Source organism: Anopheles darlingi, chromosome 2 (genome assembly GCF_943734745.1).
Source record: "Anopheles darlingi chromosome 2, idAnoDarlMG_H_01, whole genome shotgun sequence".
Lineage (NCBI taxonomy): Eukaryota > Metazoa > Arthropoda > Insecta > Diptera > Culicidae > Anopheles > Anopheles darlingi.
The window spans coordinates 76,006,057-76,025,208 of record NC_064874.1 but is presented as its reverse complement, the minus strand read 5'-3'; the positions used below and the strand labels follow the sequence as shown (position 1 = coordinate 76,025,208).

At 47.7% G+C, this 19,152-nt stretch overlaps 4 protein-coding genes across 5 annotated transcripts in view; 2 read left to right on the top strand and 2 right to left on the bottom strand.

The window, feature by feature from the left end:
• The window catches only part of LOC125949645 (alpha-N-acetylgalactosaminidase), a 40,504-nt gene extending 28,991 nt beyond the window's left edge, over positions 1 to 11,513 (top strand). The window contains exons 2-7 of the mRNA XM_049676897.1: positions 2,687 to 2,993; positions 9,070 to 9,514; positions 9,599 to 9,760; positions 9,879 to 10,076; positions 10,146 to 10,310; positions 10,383 to 11,513. Coding sequence (XP_049532854.1) covers positions 2,755 to 2,993; positions 9,070 to 9,514; positions 9,599 to 9,760; positions 9,879 to 10,076; positions 10,146 to 10,310; positions 10,383 to 10,541 — 1,368 coding nt within the window. The 5' untranslated portion in view covers positions 2,687 to 2,754 and the 3' untranslated portion in view covers positions 10,542 to 11,513. The remainder of the gene's footprint in view (positions 1 to 2,686; positions 2,994 to 9,069; positions 9,515 to 9,598; positions 9,761 to 9,878; positions 10,077 to 10,145; positions 10,311 to 10,382) is intronic.
• LOC125949637 (6-phosphofructo-2-kinase/fructose-2,6-bisphosphatase 1-like) overlaps positions 1 to 16,465 on the bottom strand; it is a 53,957-nt gene extending 37,492 nt beyond the window's left edge. The window contains exons 1-2 of one of the 2 annotated variants that reach the window (XM_049676875.1): positions 14,524 to 16,464; positions 991 to 1,011 (exon numbers count right to left, since the gene is read on the bottom strand). In XM_049676875.1, the coding sequence (XP_049532832.1) occupies positions 991 to 1,011; positions 14,524 to 14,611 (109 nt within the window). In that variant the 5' untranslated portion in view covers positions 14,612 to 16,464. Of the gene's footprint in view, positions 1 to 990; positions 1,012 to 14,523 lie in introns of both variants that reach the window. The other variant, XM_049676876.1, reaches the window with a different exon arrangement.
• Positions 16,466 to 17,259: 794 nt separating this feature from the next.
• On the top strand, positions 17,260 to 18,426 carry LOC125949673 (protein PPP1R35 homolog). The gene is made up of 2 exons (XM_049676934.1): positions 17,260 to 17,664; positions 17,732 to 18,426. The coding sequence occupies exons 1-2, from the start codon at positions 17,326 to 17,328 to the stop codon at positions 18,038 to 18,040; spliced, it is 648 nt and encodes a 215-aa protein (XP_049532891.1). The 5' UTR covers positions 17,260 to 17,325; the 3' UTR covers positions 18,041 to 18,426.
• Positions 18,427 to 18,827: 401 nt separating this feature from the next.
• The window catches only part of LOC125949649 (S-adenosylmethionine decarboxylase proenzyme), a 10,391-nt gene continuing 10,066 nt past the window's right edge, over positions 18,828 to 19,152 (bottom strand). The window contains exon 7 of the mRNA XM_049676905.1: positions 18,828 to 19,152. This exon is cut by the window's right edge and continues 2,355 nt beyond it. The gene's annotated coding sequence lies outside the window, so the exon portion shown is untranslated.

Here is a 19,152-nt window from a genome sequence, read left to right as displayed (position 1 = left end):
CTTTTACGAAGCCCACAGTCGTTATGATGGCGATGAATTATGTGCGATCGCGGCTACGAATCTCGGCAGCATAAGGTCTCAAATGTCAGTTCCGTCTGGCCGGTAAGTTTGCCCATAAAACCTCATTCGAGCTGGTACCGACTGGTTCACGGCGGTACGGCGGTTATAGCGGACCGGCAGCAACCGAGGCAGGCAGTTGTAGCAGGGTGTGATCATTGAACCAAATGTCACAATCGAAGGGTATGCGCACGCGGATTGCATCGCGGGCTCTGCCAGCTCGTAGAACGCCCAGCCCAATCCACTCGAAGTCTCGCTCCGAGACCCTTCTCGATCCCATCAAGATAGGGCCACAGACCTTAATTCGAAGCTGGTGTCAGATGGCGGCGCCAGCTTACGATTGCATCAGAATCATTTAGAAGCCGATCATAAAGCCGTTCGAAGCCATTTCCCACGAACCCCTTAGCCTGGCGCAACACGAGGACGCTCCAATTTGTTCGGTCCGACCGGTGGAAAGTTCAAGGTGTGTAAAGACGCTGCGTATAGGGGAGTCCGCGCGGACACCTCGAGACACCGGGTGAGTGTGTGTGATTCCAAGAGTGAAGTCCGATTACTTCGTTGACCTTCCGATGGTGAGGCGTTCGGTGTTAGCTGACGGTGTAGCATCACCAATTACGCCCCGTAAAAATCCTCCACTTTTCGGTTGATCATCGTCAAGGTTTTCGCCTTGGCATGGCGTCGAGTGGCGCAGTGCTCTACATTCGTGGCACCCACTGGAGCCCGCGAGTGTGTGAGCACTATGGAGAGGAACTGCTCTGATTTGTGCGCGTTGCTTGGGGGGGAACTAAAAACCACGCCAGGTACCAACCGTTGATGGTGATCTTGAACCGACGCTGTGGGTCGCTTGCCCCTCGAAGACTTGAAGAGTCGATCGTCTAATTGGTGGTCAAGAATTGGGACGATGGTTCGTGAACTGGAACACCTTTGACTCACCTTCACTGATGCCATTTTTATCTGGAAAAGAAGAAGGAGAGGAAGATTCCGTTAATAAGATCGTGGACTTTCGTTAGAAGACATTCAAGAAAATGACGATAAAGCATCTAAACTCTCCCTAACACTTTCGCTAACATCACAGGATTCAAAGGATTCAAAGGGAAAGGAAGACGCCAAGAGCTTCAGATGTCATCCAAGTACGACCCATTGCGTTCGGTTATCAATCTCCAAAGCATCGCTCCAAGGTAGCTAGCATAACAGTACGCCACCGATAACGCTACAGCATGGCCACATGGATGCCAACCAGGCATCATAATGTGCACTCTCGCTTAAATCAATCACTTCCAATCCGTCATACCTCTCCCTCTCCATCAACCGATACGCCCCATTATGGTCCCGATAGATCAAATTAGCGATCACTTTGTGTACACCTTCATGACAACGGCCGAGGGTCGAGGGCGAGGGCACGGTTGTGTGGAAAGCGATTCGATTCCTCGAGCCATTCTTTCACGATTCATGGCCCCATGGCGGGTTGCTGCTTCTGACTTTCGTCGACAGTGATGTGGGCGTCCAGGTGGACAGGGTGGGCGGGTGGGTGAGCTTCTTGGTGCTCTGCCCGCAAAGGAACTGCTTTATCTTTGCATTGTATTCAAATTGTAGTCTTCAGTGAAGGCGGGCACGAGCGCGCGATACAGATCGGTGCCGGAGATCAAGCCCATAACCCTTACACGGGTCCGGTGCCGGTCAGCCATGAGAGCAGAACGAGCTCTTTAAGACCGTAGGAGAAGGATTTATGACGGGGAATGTCGAAGGTGTTTATGGCACTATCATTATCCCTCCCGGTGTAACGGGGTGGCGCCCCCTAGCTGGCTGGTTGGCTTGGTTGAAGGTGTCAATTGAGTCAATTGCTCTTTGATGTATCCGGTGCCTCCCCGTCCCCGTGGACAACACTTCAATTCGATCCGCACCGGTCCATTGTGACCACATGGCATTCGTCTTGCCGGTATAGTATCGATCCGACAGCCATCCAGCCAGCCAGCCAGTCGTCGTCGTGTCAGCCTTCTTACGGAGACGCCACGCCACAGGGGTTACATAAAGCCCTAAGAAGCATAATCAGGCGGCGTTAATACCACTCGACACCTACCCCGTGGTCAGCGACGACGTCAGCGTGAGAGGTCTGGCACAGCACATGGTTTATCATATCACCTCAGCTGGGGTGTTCATTAAAAAAAACGAGAAGAGAAAAAAGAAATGCTTCGCCCATTTGTGTGCCTTTCTGTCGAAGATCGTATCCTGGTGATGGGTTTTCTGGAGTGCAGTGGGTTGGTTTAGACACTCGACAGAAAGAGAGAAACAGCAAAGGAGACCCAGGACGTTACCAGGTAATGGAGGTTGGCGTGAGGTTAATAATTCAAATTATAATTTATCTAATGTAATTATCTGTTGCTGCTGCCGGTGCGAATGTCCGAATGGTACGTAATGATTTGGCAACGCTTGCACAACTGGTCACGTAGTGATAGGGATATACGAACATGGAAGAAGTATACTCGATAGTTTAAAAGGAATAAAACTATCATAAATGAAGGAAATGGACAAAATATTTTGAAAATAATGTAGGAAAACATCAGACATGGTCAAAATGATAAGAAGTTGCTGAATCTCTAATATTGAATTGTCTGCTCTTTATACTTTCCAGCTCCGAAGCACCAGTAACCCAAGGATCAGCCATTTTGCAAGAACTTCAGCAACAAACAGAACGCCAAAATGACGTTTCGTAAAAGTAAAGGAGGAACAGTAGTGGGAGCTATGATTACAGCGTCTCGACAATGTCTAACTACTGTGCGGCCTGTCGTACTATTGGCCCTGTTGTCCCTTGCCTTGCTGCCGGCACATATCCACAGCCTCGAGAACGGACTCGCACGGACACCACCGATGGGTTGGTTATCCTGGGAACGGTTTCGCTGCAACACCGACTGCGAAGGCGATCCGGAGAATTGCATCAGGTAAGACGCGATAGTAGTTCATAAGTTTTTTTCACCAAATGCCAAGAATATTTATCACACTATCGACCATTCGTTAGACATAAACGTGAAATGTGCAGCATATGGTTGGAGGAGGAAGAGCACAAAGACATAATTCACAAACTGGCACGCGTGGAGCACGCGATGCAGCTGGCAAATCGCACCGTAGACCCCCTATTGGACAGGAGATGTACAAATAGGTACCAACGTCAACTGTGGCCGCTTGGTGTGGTGTTATGCGTTATGCGCTCGTTAGTTCCATTCTCTCTACTCCTCCATTGCCTTACACACCATATTCGTCTTGTGGCGTAGAAAAGGAAACTCGTGCAACGCGTGCTCCTCCTTTTGTGCATAACCAGCGGGGCTAGCATATCCCGTTTAGCCGTTCCATCCGGGTGTTTGTTTGGCTAAACTCACCATACACACAACGAGTGGACGTTTGGACATGGACGAATGAGTTTTTGGCTAATTGACCAACGGCAGAGAGCGAACGGTACGGGGTACCGGACCGGGAAACGTTGGGAGCTGCGTGAAAGCGGGTTGGACGGAACGCTGTTACGCAACGTGACCATGGCCATGAATTCGTTGGGTCGTTTCGTTTCGTTTTCATTTCAAGCTGCCCCTCCTTTTCGAGGGTCCCGAGACTCGATGACGGATTTATGATGGATTGCCCATCAATCGTGCGTACGTTTACCTTGGTGCTGGTGCAGCGACTTTAGTGAAAGTACTTTGCCGCACCATAAACTGATGGCTAGCGTAGCGTCGTCGATTTGCGATAAGGATAGGAATATGTTTCACGCGGTGTACACAATGCATTTTTAAATGAAACAGTTGGTTAGCTTTGGGTGCACCTTTGGTGCACACGGTTTTTTGTGTTGTTTTTGATCAGACAGTCTCGTGACAACGCTCAATATTGAGTGTACGGTGATCATTTTCCCGGAAAATGGATCTCTTAAGACCCTTATCGAAGTGACTTTCTTAGCTCATAGCTTACTGATGTTTTAGTATACAGTATATAAAAACATTAACAAAAGTTCTATAAAATACAAAAAAAAGCTTTACAGAAAGTGTAGTCAGGATTAGAAACACAACTTCATTGCGTGCTCGAACTGTAGAAATACGAAAAATTTATTAAAAACGAATTAAGTGGAAAAGAATTACTACCATAAGCTCATGAATTTGTTTAGATAGGCTTTATTCTTACTAAACTAGGCTCTTCTTTGCGAAAAAATCATCCAAACTAGCCAGTAAATTTTCAGCAGCATAACCCAACTGAACTTGTCTGCGCAACAATTTACGGTACCTCTTCTCTTTGCCCACAAATCATCAATCATTTCGCAAAATGCCTGCTAGTCCGAACCCTTGATTCGGACGCTAGTGAACCACTCAGCAGTCTGCTAGCTCTTCCATGGCACACGGTTAGAGTTCCGCGTGTAATCCATAAAGTCCGTTACTTCACTTCGTGCGGCTCAGCACCAACGACGGAAGCCATCACCCCTTCTAGTGTGGCGCTTGCGTGCACCTTCATCACGACCAAGCGGCGGACGAAAATCGCACACATGCCACGGAAATATTTCTGGAAGCTGGAAGCCGGACTACTCAAAGCCACATTTTAAACAAACTAAGACACCAATTGGCACAGAAAATGACTAGCTACCGCGGTGCGGATTGATTGCCGGACCTGGTGCCCATAAGCACCACTACTAGCCATCCAACAGCAGCCGCCAGTGTGATCGATTGTGCATAATTTATGGCGGAAAAATGGGAAACAAATCACTCAGCTCACCGTGAGTGGGCCCTCCCGCCGTGCCTTCAACGAGGCTTGCAAATAGCTTTTTTTGCCGGCCGTGGCAGGTGGCAGGAAGGTGGACGGTATCACGATGTGAGCAAAAGGTCAGATCCTGGTCGAAGTGTGTTTGTCACGCAAACGCAGCACCTTCTCCATGGATCATAATTTGCCTTGCTTTACGGCACCGTCGATGGGCAAACAATCAACGATGATAATAATGGTGACGGTGATGATGCTGTTGGGAATAGCCATACCGAGTACCGGCTGTCGATCGAAGTCGATCTGCTGGTTGATTTATCATGGTTTTCCGTCCGCAGGTGGCAGTAAATTAGAAAAAAGGGAATTGTATTTCCTGCAAACGAATCGACAGGTGCTTTGGGTTCCGTGAGGGGAATCTTTCAATGTTGTTTTACATTCGCACAAAGTTCATGAAAAATAATTAAAATATGATGCATTTACTGGTAGCAACATTTTATAGTTTCTTCATTACATTTTTTTTACGAAAATGCTGGACCACATCCACAACACGCACATCAGCAGCGCAGTGACAGAATCCGATACTTTCTATATCCATAGCCACCACCTAGATTTATTGCCATCCATCTGCACACGCTTTACCTTCATTTCGTGTAAATCCCTGCCAGAAGGCTCGCCAAATCGTGCAGACAAACGATTTTATGTAACAAAAAACGCGCTGCTCACGCACGATTCGTGCTGGACATTTTCGGTGAATCAACCGTCGCTGACCGGATTCGATGGTGGTCTGGACTTCATAAATGAAAGTCGTGGTCCAACCGACGACCGTGTGCTGCAGCAACAGCAGCAGCAGCAGCAGAACTCGAAAGAGCAAAGACCGACCGGCTATGATGATGCTCACGCCGCTGCTGTAAATCATATTGTCCATTTCATCCTACCTACAGTCGACCAAAGCCAGCAGCTCATCTCTCCGAATAGCCGAATGCTTCAATTATTGTGACGACCAATTTGGCGAACGAATGTTGGCCCAGTTTTCGTCCGATGTTTTGCTCACGATTTGCATTCGAACGACATTGCCTCTCATATACGTTAGATGCTGTAAGCGTTTGTTTTTCGGTTCAGTTCATCTTTCATTAATTCATCTAAGCCACCCCCACCACCCCTGGAACACTTGTAACAGTCATGCACCATAAAACTCACTCAGCCATTTAACAGGCAGGGGCCAACACGCGGTACGACGGCCACGAAACAATTTGAAATTGATCGCTACAGTGTTGTGACACATCCTCGTTTCGCGGGTGCCTTGAATCGTTTTTTTTCTGTTGGTTTTGGACATCTCCCGCCACCCCCGTGTTCTGTTTCTAACTTTCTTTTTACTTGTGTGCACTACCATGGGTTTGATTTGTGGCACCAAATTGTGTTGCTTCAGTTTTCCATGACACAACGGTCTACAACGATGTTCGACATCGGGCACGGATTGATGGATGGAAGAATTATGTAAAAACTGAATTCCACCCTTCTGTGACGTCGACCTATCGCGAGCGGGGCCGAGGTCGAGGGAGGCGTGCATGGTAATGGCTGTTGAACCACTTTCGCAACCACCAAGCGCTTCACACTAGGTGAACTATGAACTATGCCAGGGGATTAGCCCTCAGAAAGGTGCATCTACGCTAATAATGTCACGAGCATCACGACACACGTGCGCGCTTCGAGCCCTTCAGAATTTCCCAAGCCCCCAGCACTAGTCCGGATGCTGGAGCGGCGAGTGCTTGCTTGCTTGTGAGCTGGTTTCTGGTTGATGACCGATCATCGGTGACCTCGTTTCAGTGGATCATCCCGTCCACAATTCGGCATCGTGCATTGGTTCTAGATTCAACATGAATAAAACTTCAAATTGACCAACGCGCAACACGAACACTTACGAAATCCTCAATAGGATGAGCTCGACGGACACCCGCCAGGATGCTTATGTTGCTCACCGCTGGTGGCAGTACAGGAAGAACCAATAATTGCTTCCTTTCTAAATCGCGCATCCACCATGTGCAAGAGATCCATTCGTGACTTTTAGCACACTTGCCAACACGGGACAACCGGGACAAGCACGACAGCATCTCGATTGCGCGCCACAACAGTGTCGCCGGCCGGCTACCCTGCCGGTGTGATGGTGATTCACTACCGTGCTCCAGCACGTCATTGGTCGTCGACGCCACAACCCTTCGACAGACGTTCGATGGACCGCACGCAGGACCGAGAATTAACAGACTGTGGAAATGGGCACACTCATTTGCATAATGAGCACGCAATTATCGAGCCATCATCGAGGTGTGCGCTGAACTTTCACGTCTGCTGACCGAAGGTGCTACACTGTGTCCATTAGGAGGGTCGCCAGCTCGTGCCAGCCAGCCCTAACGCTAGCCTGGCTCGTGTCAATTAAATTTTACAATTTTCGATTACCACCGACGGAGCGGAGTAAGTGTCTCCCGTGATTCCGATCTGAACAGTGCAACGGACATCGGGATGTGTTGCTCTGCACCTCATCACGCGATCGCGCCAATGCCTGTACGGTGCCCCCGGAGAGGACTACGTTTGCTGAGGAGCTCAGAAACAAAACACGAACTAGCGTCAAGTGTCCACGATGTGCCTTGGGCCATACATGGGCTTTACATGTTCGCGAGGCCTGAAGCGTCTTATAGCTGAAGAGCTGATCTAAATTGGATCAAGATCACTTACAATGCAACGAGAGTCTCAGGAGGTTTGTTCGTAAAAGTTACAGGCAGTAGCCACACTTGGCAGCACTTGGCCAAGCTTATGTGCCGTGTTAAATACTCACTTGGGCGATTTTGGAGGTTAGAATAGCATCGTGCGGACTGCAAGGGCTTATTATGAAATCCCAAAGACAAGCACTATACACAATATGTTGATGATGGGTTGTCTACGACATTCACTCCAGCTCGATGAGGTCAAAGTATTAGCATGATCGATCGGAGGATTCATAGCTCAGGTTCAATCACTGACAGCCCTCCCGGTAGGTGGTATCACCTCGAAGACCACTTCAACCCTAATATCTCAACGCCAGTAATATCGTAAACCAAGGGACCGATTCAACATTCACATTCGCCAAGGACGCACGCCGCGCGACGCGTTTTCAGCTCACAATCACAACCGATCGCGTTGGTCTTTCGTAGGGTGTCCATCGTAAAACCATTCAGCCCATCCTATCCGATCCAATCCGATATCAAACTGTGAGTGCGCTTTTCAAAAGCATCCACGCCGAAAGTGGCATCGTCGAAAAGGCCGACGATGTGTTACCTCACGGAAGAGGTGGAAGATAGAAATTGAATCCAACAATAAGCCAGCTCCCCTTGCTGTCGGCACAACAACAGAGCAACACTTCATCCCGACCATCCCAAGCACTCATCATCATCTCCAGCACAATAGTATAAAGCCAAAGTGGAGATCGCGATCACGATGATCGATTCAGGGAGGGGGGTGGAGGGAGAAACGCTTGAGACCGCATTACGGTAAACTCATGTCGTCCTGTCTGGTTTTGTCAGAGTCACAAAGGGGTTGATCGAAGCAAAGTGGACACCACTGATGGCGGTGTGTGATTCCCTCGGTATGCGTGATGATGACAACGACGACGATTATGCTATTCTCTCGAAGATCTAGGTCAGTTGTTCGCTAGCGCGCAGGATAGGACTGGCCCATACTGGTTAGTTCCGCGGGATTCTTCGTTCGTCGTACTCTCGGCGTGTGGCGGTGGACGGCGCATGCAGAGGTCGATAGATCTGTTGACCTATAACGCAATGCTCCATCGGTAGTGGCCTAGGGCGGCCATTCGAATCGAATCCAGGAAATCACGACCACCAGACGATGACGGCGCGTTCTAGCCCGCCAGGCACAATACAGAGGAGTCATTCGTAGAGGCACCTAGAGTGCGGATCTCAGCGAACCATTCGTATGCATTTGCGTGCGGTTATGTTGGCGTGACTGTTGCAACTACAAAGTTTACGCCTTCCTTTGCAAAGATCATCTGTTGTGTGGTGGACCTTAGACGGAAACCGTCACCGTCTCTTATGACCAAGCGCCTCGAGCGAATATCTCGTGGGAGGAAGTTCGGTTTCTATTCAGAAAGATAGAGCTACATATTCTAGTGATAAATCAACGGAACACACTTTTTGCCATTTTACTATTCTGCACCGTAGAATTGGAAGATCACATCTTCCTGCGACTACAGTACTGAGGTAGAGACTTGTATTAACACGTAGGGCTTTTCCATTTTTCTTCTGCTAGTGAGCATCTATTCCGCACGATGTCCGATCTGGTGGTAAGCGAAGGCTACGCTGCCGTTGGCTACGAGTACATCAACGTGGATGACTGTTGGTTGGAGAAGTCGCGAGGTCCGCGCGGTGAGCTGGTGGCCGATCGGCGCCGCTTCCCCAGTGGCATGAAGGCGCTCGCCAATTACGTACACGCCAAGGGCCTAAAGTTCGGCATCTACGAGGATTACGGTAACTATACGTGCGCCGGCTACCCGGGCATCCTGGGCTTCTCGGCCAACGATGCGGCCCAATTCGCCTCGTGGGACGTCGATTACGTGAAGCTGGACGGGTGCTACTCGCTGCCGATCGACATGGACCACGGTTATCCGGAGTTTGGTCGCAATCTCAACTCTACCGGTCGCCCGATGGTGTACTCCTGCAGTTGGCCAGTATACCAGATCTACGCCGGCATGAATGTGAGTATCCGTTGCGGGAGCATTCTGCTCTTTAAAACCATTGGATTACAACGATTCTTTTTTTCTGTGAATCTTCCGTTCTAGCCAAACTACTCATCGATCATTCAGCACTGCAATCTGTGGCGCAACTACGACGATATCCAGGACTCGTGGGCCTCACTCGAGAGCATCATTGATTACTACGGCAACAATCAGGATGCGATTATCCCGAATGCAGGACCGGGCCACTGGAACGATCCGGACATGGTAAACTGAATTGATGAACCGGTTTGAAGTGCTGCAACTCCGCTATACAGTATCGGATTGTTCCCTTCATTCTTTAGAAAAATGGCATCTAACCTCTATTTCCCCTTTTCCGTTTCAGCTTATCATTGGCAACTTCGGTCTGAGCTACGAGCAATCGAAAACGCAGATGGCACTGTGGGCCATCATGGCCGCGCCGCTCATGATGTCGGTTGATCTGCGCACGATCCGCCCAGAGTTCAAGGCTATTCTGCAGAACCGCAAGATCATTGCCGTCGATCAGGATCCACTCGGTATCCAGGGCCGAAGAATTTACAAGGTAGATCGCACTGAAAAGCCTCGTTGCCGAGATGCATTACTAATCTGTACCCTTCAATCATTTTTGCAGCATAAGGGCATCGAGATCTGGTCGCGACCAATTACTCCCATCTACCAGACGTACTACTCGTACGCGATCGCGTTCGTCAATCGGCGAACGGATGGTACCCCGTCTGATGTGGCCGTGACGCTGCGCGAGCTGGGTCTCATTTCGCCCACTGGCTACAGGGTTGAGGTATGGCAGGGTTTTGAGACAGATCAATCAACGCAACTCACCGCTCTAACGCCCATTACGATATCGTTTTAGGATCTGTACGAGGAGGTCGACTATGGAATACTGAGCCCCCAGACCAAGATTAAGGTGAAGGTCAACCCGTCCGGTGTAGTGATACTGCGGGCCGATGTGCAGCCGGAGCGGTTCTCCAAGAGACCCTACAATCCGATCTTCTATCGCTACCCAAACTAGAGCGTTCGCGACCGCGAGCTAGCGCTCTCGGATAACTACCTGCCTCGTGCTACTACTACAACAGATATTCTATTCCCATGAAAGCGATAGCATTAACGCGATGCATCACTTCATTACTTGAAGCGAGAGCACCCGAATTACAGGGCGGTGGACCAGTTCATAAACGTGATCGTGCAAAGACAAACAATCATATCCGATAAGGGGCACGCGACAATTAATGTTTTCTTTTTGTTAGAACTAAAACACACTTCTCCCGATAAAGAAAAGCTTAAGCCCGTTTGAGGCAAGAGGCGCTCTTGTCTGTAAACGATCGGTAGATGGGCAGATGTTCAAGCAATACAATCATGTGCCAGTTTTGTTGAAAGGTCAACAGCGCAAAGACAAACACAATCGTCGTTAACCTTTTCTCTGTTCCGCAATGCTAGAACGTAAATCGAAACAAATCAATAGCTAAAGTTGCGCAAAACCAAGCGCTCTAAGGTGCTATACATTCCCGAACCGCACTCAGTCCTCTAGTGTGCTTCCGTAATGGCAGTTTATCTCCTTTTTTTATTCAAACCACGCTGGAAAGATTTTCCTTCCCTCCCAGAAACATTCACGGCTTTCGCTACCCAAAGCCCAATATCGCCAGATATAGCATAGAGACACTACCAAGCTGCTCCCTATTCCCAGGAGGCGTCGATGCTGCTGCCAAATGACGCCTCCCGATACGTGATTAAGATAAGGGTTTGTACATTGTACATTGTATAATTTATGACAAAAAAAGAGTTACAGAAAGAGCGAAAGAGAGGGAAAGAAGGGAAAAAAGTTAGAACTGACTTCAGGACGACACGCAATATTTGATCGAGCGATCGAGCAGATCGAGCGCACAAACCTGTGTGTGTGTGTGTTTTTTTTATTTTCTAGTTCCCATTATTACAAAAAGTAAATCAATTCGAAGTATCAAATAAAGATAGAATTTACACAACAAAAGCTGTCCCTAAAATGGATCGATGGAAAGAATCATTAATCGAAGCGTAATTTGTAGCACTACTATCCAGTTCACTATCACTATGCCGAGCAGATGTAGCTTGAAGTAGATGTTGTTTTCTACGTCATCGTAAGCTTATCGACTTCTTTCTGGTATAATAACGCTTCTTAATGGATTTCAGACTGGAAAGTGAAACGGTAATCTTATCAAGAAACCGTCTAGAAGATGTTTTGCTTCTTCCTCGATGCAGTGTCGTAATCGAAACAATCCATCCGCTGTAGCCGCCGGCGCAGCCCTCGCCAACGCTATCGTAGAATAAAAAATGGAATGCATCCAGATGGTCGTCGTCGATGCAATCCGTATAGTGCACGAGCAGTGGTCAAAGTCCGTCTAACGAACTCTGTATCGGCAAACACACCCACGTTTGCCGACAGTTGATTGAATTACGGGCGTATAGCGTACAGTGCGGCGTTCCAAAGTGCAAGCACGAGTGCGCAGCATCGCGGAGTATCACGCGCCTCCATCGACCAAACCTACCCACTCATAGTTAAGGCAAACCTATTCATGACGGTAAATTGCCTTATCAAAAAACAATAAAATAATGTTGTTTTTCTCACTCCCGATAGAGCTGACCCTTGGTTTACGTGAGCCGAACGGCACGATTCTCGATTGATTGGGAGCAGATCCGGTTCGATCGGTTTACAAACATAATTTGAAATGTCCTCCCATTTCCATAGTGAGCAACCTTATCATCAAAAGTCTAGAAGGTTGATAGTGTTGCCGGCGGGCACCACGTGCAGTTTCTATTTTTTCCCCAAACAGATGCTACAGTACTTGAAAACCCTTACAGACGATCATTTTACAGTGTAACGAATGATGGCTGAACGTAGTCAACGGTTTGATTTCTGCACTGTAGAGTCGTTTCGTTTGCGGCATCAATCAATTATTTATCAGTCGTCAAAAATACTTCGTGCGTGATGGCAGCATTACCATGCTGAGCCCGATTTGTTTCCATTTTAACTAACAACAAACTACCACTACTAGCACGATTCCCCTGCCTGCCGCCTGTTAATCGGAAAGCACCACAAATGGAGGATGAATGCTAACCAGCAGGCAAACAACGTTCGTGTTCACCAACGTAGATCCACGAACTATCTCGAAGTCACCAGATGATTGTGCTAGAAGTAGAAGCGAACAGGTGTTTTCCTGGATGTTTCCAGGGAGGTTTACTTCAGGTTAATGGCACCTCAAGCGCGATGTTATCTAACGGCTTTAATGAATTAGACGAACCGAAAGACAACACTGTTGTTGCCATGTTCCATGCGATCCCTGATATCGGTCAGTTAGCGACGGAACGATTTACCAACAGGTGTACCGATAGGCACGATCGGAATATTTAATGAATATGTAACAGAGTTGCAGCCCACGAGTCGGTTACAGCATCGTTAGACGGCGGTTAGATTATTGTAAACAACATTATTCCCCATTGTTATCTCATCGGACTCCGTTATTATCTACGAGAACTTTGAAGATGCCAAGAACAGTTGTCTTTCATAACTTCATTTTGTAGAATTCGCAAATTCCCTGACAAACCCAAACCTTCCAAACACCGTTCATGCAATCATCACCCCCAAACGCAGCAAACAACAGCTAGAAAAATCAATTAGCGATCCCAAAATTGAGGTTATCTCCCCAGCAGATAACGACTGCGAATGAATCTGTTTACCCGATCCATTCGCTCACACACAATGTGTGGGGGGATGGGAGGGCACCATAAATATTGTAACAAAATCAACATCGGTCACATTTTGCGTCGACATCACGCGTTGCTATCTGTTGCCTCGGACAGTTGGGGCGCAAAGTAATCAAATGGTTCGTAAAAGCAAAAAGAATTATACTTTATATTTAGCAAATCATTCGCAGCCTGCACGGCGGTGGTCACAGGGGATACAGCATGGTAGGTGCAAAATAACTCTCGATTTCATTCGATGCTGACGTATATTCTCGTCGTACAGAGTGCCGGCGCGTGCGAGTTGCGAAAAGAACAAAACCGTAAATGAGGTAGAAAGAGGAAGGGTGCAGGGACCAAAGTTTACCGCCCGAAATAAACGACCTCCCAAAAAATTGGAGGAGTGTCTCGTTAACGTTGTGACGTCAAGAGACACGAGGCACATCGATACCAACCGACAGATTTTGCAAAGAATCCGGTGCTCGGCCCCTTCCCGGGTCTTAGAGCGCTTCTGGAAGAATTCTAATCATTGGAATGATACGCGTTTTCACGTTTGGCCGTGACCGATAGCCGTAGCAGCTCTCTATTAGTATGACCTCGTGGGATGTGGTTTCAATTTCGTTTGATCAGCACACACGATCAATCGGCTCATTCCAGAACATCTTTTTGGGGACACACTGAGTGTTGGATTTGTTTCGTGTGAGTAGAATTCAGTCAGTAACGTGCTACAGCTGTTTCTGATCGGGGGCGAAATATGTTCAACGGCAGCGCCATATGCAAGCATTAAAACAAGTAACATCAGACAGTGACGAAGAATTTGGAGCAAAATGCAATTTTACCGGAGAATTGGGATTTCCAATAATAAGGTGGAAAGTTTAAAGATCTCTATCGCACTGCGTACAGCTGATGTAACCATCCACGCCGCAACGGTCAGAAGGGCTGATCTTATCACCACTGATCAGCTTGATAGTGTTCGGGGATTCGTACGTCAATGCCAAGCATCCATAGTTAATGGCAATCATCGAGTACTGTGCTCCGTGAGCCATGGCGTCACGTTTTGCTCGGGAACGGTGCACGCAACTGGACCTGCAAGCTCAGCAGATTCCTCGAAATCCCACTTCATGTGACAGGATGAATCAATGGCCGTTTTGAAACCATCTTCCTCGACATCATCTAGCTAATTCCCCTGACTGATAGGAATTGGTTCAAAGTACGCTCTCCTGGGATTAGCAAAATACCGGAATAGGAAACAGATTAGAAACGGGCGGTTCATGGCCACTTACGGTTCGCCGGCGTTGTATAGTAGTGCTGCTTCGCACCGGCATGCAGCATTTCCTCCTTCGGACCGTTCGTTGTAGCAATGGGTGCCATATCAGCTGGTTCGCGGATCGGTCTCGAATCGATGTTTTTTTTTCAAAATTGGCTTGCAAATCACCTGTGATGGACCTTTGCGATTACAACGGTCGCGAAAGGTTCTCGCTGTTCACTAGTCGACCGAGTTCGACCACTTAACATGCAAGGTGTTCCGGTCCGAAAGGTAACTTGTCGCGGCACAAGAGATTACTTCCTGTTTACGTCCTCTCGGGCAACGCTCTAACGCTGGTGCGCGCGGTTTTTTGTGTTGTTGTAGCTGTCGTTGCGACAAAGCTGGTTTCCGCTAATGGCCGTAAGACAGCGAGGGACAGACCTCCAAGGACAACGCAACGTGCTTGACCTATCTGATGGCTCTCGCTCACTCTCCAACCACACTTGTTGTTGTCACTGGCGAGAGACTTCTTCTACTAAAATTACGGGGGTCACGAGGTTATTCTTGTGTGGAAAACAAAGTGCGGACACACATGAACTGTTCCTTTCTTTTTCCGGGAGGCCTCAAGCGGACACCGTATTGTAGACCAACGCAGAACTTCCGCTCAATTTCGACACCAAGAACCCGGTCCCGGGCCGTTGTTTTCTGAATCGAGGACGAGAGGGCTAACAGCAGCTGATTCGAAACCGTTCTCCAGAATGCACTTTCTCGGGAATTAAATTCTCTCTCACGTGTCTCGTTCTCTCTCGTGGATCTTTCTTCGTTGCAGTGCCAAAGATGCAGTTTCAAATCGTGGCACTGGATGCACTTATTTGCAGCAATCGAAATAATGCTCGCGCTCTCTGCTACTCCTTTTTCCAGCGGCCAGGCACGCGCACTAAACTACACTCCCTAGCGATTGCAGCGGGTACTACACAACAACTAACCGTCCAGCAGGGTTCACGTTGCCACACAACCTGCTGCTGCTGCTGCTGCTGCTGCTGCTACTGCTGTTTGTGATGTGAATGTAGTGGCGCCAAAAGCGACAATCGACGAGAATCAACACACGTTCGGTGTGGCTGATGCTGGGGCTGCTCGTACGCGCCGTGCCACGGATCTTGCCGGACTGCACTACTCAGGCCCGACACTCAGCTTGAACAGGCAGTTGACCATCGACAAGGTTGTTAAACCTTTACTTTTGCAGTTCCGCCGGTTTCCTATCAAACGCACCACCGCACATTCGATCGATAATCGTGTTGGAGTGTTGCAATGATTCTGGTGCCAGAGGACTTCTGGATGCGGCACAACACAAAACACGATGTCGCCGGTACTGCTCTCACGTTGCAATCAACGCGCGTGGCACTGAGCAGTAGGGCGCGGAGGTCAAATCTCACTGATTACTATGGAACCGGCTTATGGTGGATGATCCGAACGATCGATGTCGATGCAGGATACGGTGCACGACGATCCGCGGGACAATAACAAACGAAGCTTGGTCCTTTTGCCTTCGGAAATTATTTAAAGCAACACACGGCGGCCTTAACCTCGTTCTATTCACGGCACCACGGGTTTATGAGTTTAGTGTTTCACTAAAATGGTCGGACGAGGTGTGTTCGATCAGTTTTCTCAAACCAAAACACTCATGACCTCCCGCACGGCGGTAAGGTGCTAATGCTGGTGCACTAAGGCCCACTTCGTTGAGCTGCGATAAAGCCAGCTTAATATCGGTGTCTATTGGCCTCGCTCTAGCGTGACTGGTTCCTTACGTGAATACGCGGGAATTTCCCGTGAATGGTGTTCCACACCTTACAGCAACGATCACTTTGTCTCAACCTAACACCCGGTACGAAACACAAATCGAGACGTTGATACCGACAAGTTTGGCTAGCTGAAGATATTGCTGAGGTTGCGAACCTATTAACGTCTTTAGAGAGGAGCGGACAAACCACGAATGCTTAAAAATAATTCCTGACCAAACGGGCGAAGGCTGCTTGCGCGGACTCGGACATCGTAGGATCGCAGCATTGATCATATGTGTGTGCCATGCTAACACCCGGCGAACGTGGTAGTAGTGATGCGTGGTTGCGCATCGCATCGTCACCGTGCGTTCTACTTAAGATGATTGTAGACCAACGGTGACCATGGCGCATAAAATTCATGAGAGCACGAAGGGTGATCAGCACAACAATGCGTGTAAGCGTGACTTTGCTGTCACTGATCTCATCCTAAACACAACGGTCGTGATAGAGGTACAAAGTATCAGAATAAGCCGGTCTGAGCCGGTGCCAGCGAGTAGACGAGCGAGCATCCTTCAATATTTGCTTCACAAAAGAGAGCACCGTTGAGCATAGCAAGAACACTCGATCGACAGGAATGGATTACATTGCAATCAAGTACAGCAATTAAAGAAGGTTCATTTCCTGTTGGTCTCTAGCTTTGTGTAATGTGATCAAACACTTCAATTTTACGCAACGTTTACTATGTATTTCGATTACATAGTAGACCATTCAAGCCCTAAAAGATAAAAAAAATAAGTTGCTAATGTTCATTTTGTCAACCATTTTGTCTGGGTTTTGAGCGTTTCCAAAAAAAATCGTTGATTTCAAATTTCACAGAAAACGCTTCAATAAAACGCTTCACGCAAGCGAAGGGGAAAAGGGAGCGAAAAAGGGGTCTTTCAAACAAAGCAGGAAATGTTGGTTGTTGCCGAAGGGTGCTTTGTTTTGAACGAATCTGACCAGTTCTCTATTTAAGCACAACTTTCCGTTCGATTCTCTTTTTTGTTCCGTAAATCCTAGTGATGCCGCTAAAGAAGCATAAATCATTCAAACAAAAGCATTATCTCAATAATGTAGACGTTCCGCTCTCGAAATCAGGCGCCAAAGTGCTGAAAACCCCAAACAACGCACAGAACGAGGACAAGCATCACCAACAGCCCCCACCGATCGTTCGCTCGATCCTCAAAAACGCAGGATCCGCCACAACACAAGCTCCAACGACTAATAAGTACAAACAGCCAGAACTGCACTCGACCCTCGGAGTGAGCAAACAAATAGAAACAGTCCGGAGAACGCACACTGCCCCTATCACTAACATCGGACAACTAACGCCACGAACCAAGAAGTTCGTCAAAGCACAGGTAACGACGCAATCCAGATCGATCCAGAAAATTAGTGACTAATGCAAAGCCCTTTTACTACCTTCAGATCACCAAAAAGCTGAACCACCAGTACGACGAGCGGACTTTCAAGGCACTAACGCCCGTCAATGTCAACGATTCGGTGCTGCTCCAGAATCCACCGGGCGCCTTGAAGAATCGATGCAAGTTTCAGGACAAAAAGGAGATGACACGAGAACCGGTGCTTAGCGATTATCTGAAACCCATTCCACGCTTCTCGCACGATTTTCAACCGTACATTCCAACGCTCCCTCTGCCACGTGCAGCCGCAGGCGATGGTTGGAACAACTTCGACAACATAATGCACGTCTTTGCTCTTACCGATCCCGAGCATTAGTAGTAAGTTGTTTCGGAAGGAAGACTATTCGTGACCAGCTATGAGACCGGAGAGGTAGGGAGAACACGGATGTAACGCGTATTGAGCATTTTTATTAATTCCGTTGCATCTGAGATAGCCTGCTTGCAACTTGGCAGATAACAATCAATCTAAATCGTTCTTTTGGAAATGGGACCGCGCCTAGGTTTGTCCCCTGCTTTGGGAGTGCAATCTATCATTGAATGTGAAAGTTTTTGTAATTTTTTTCTTCAAATATAAATTTGTTGTGGAGTAGCGTTGACCCCTAATCCTTTCTTGCCATCACTTTCTACATCATCACAGCGATTCTAATCGTTCACCAGACCAATGTCCTTTCTTTCTGAGAATGATCACGGATAGATCGCGATTACCACCCTTGTCTCTGTATCTCACGATCCAGTCTGTTAACATTCGTTTCAAATTGGCCTTCGTGCGTATCGATCAACCGGATTTTGGCCAAATGCTTCATTCAGAAAGAAACAATCTTTCCGCGGCAAAGCATATCGTTCGGATCACATACTATTGGCGCTATTCACTATTCATCAACCTTCACGGAAGCTTCAAACATGACTTTCTGTCGTTCTTTAAAACACTCATGTTATCATTCTGTATCGAGAGGATTTTTGCTGTAAAGTTAAGTATATAGAGTTGGATCCCACACTTTCAGTCGACAATTATTCCGCACACTTTCTTCGGCTCTTCGCATCTTCTATCATCCTCTTCTCGTTTTGCTAACTAACGAGTTACCATGAAATCATGCAAAACATAATTGATGATGTCAAACAAACCATGTTTCGTGTTTATTATAAGAAATAGTTACGATTAGGAAAATAATTGAACAAAATAGAGAAAATGAAATAAACGCAGAATAAAAATTAAAACTAACATTACCACGTGCTAGATGCACGATTGGAAGTATGTTGTGCTTAAGTGTTGCCACACTTAGCGTTCTAGTAAAAACAAATATGAAAGGATTAAAATCTAATGCTTTAACTTTTTCTCCGCTGTCGCTGCCCATTAGCTCTTTCGTATTTTCCTACGAACTCAGCCATGAAGCTATCTAGCGCGGTCAAGCAATAGTCTATAAGATAAAA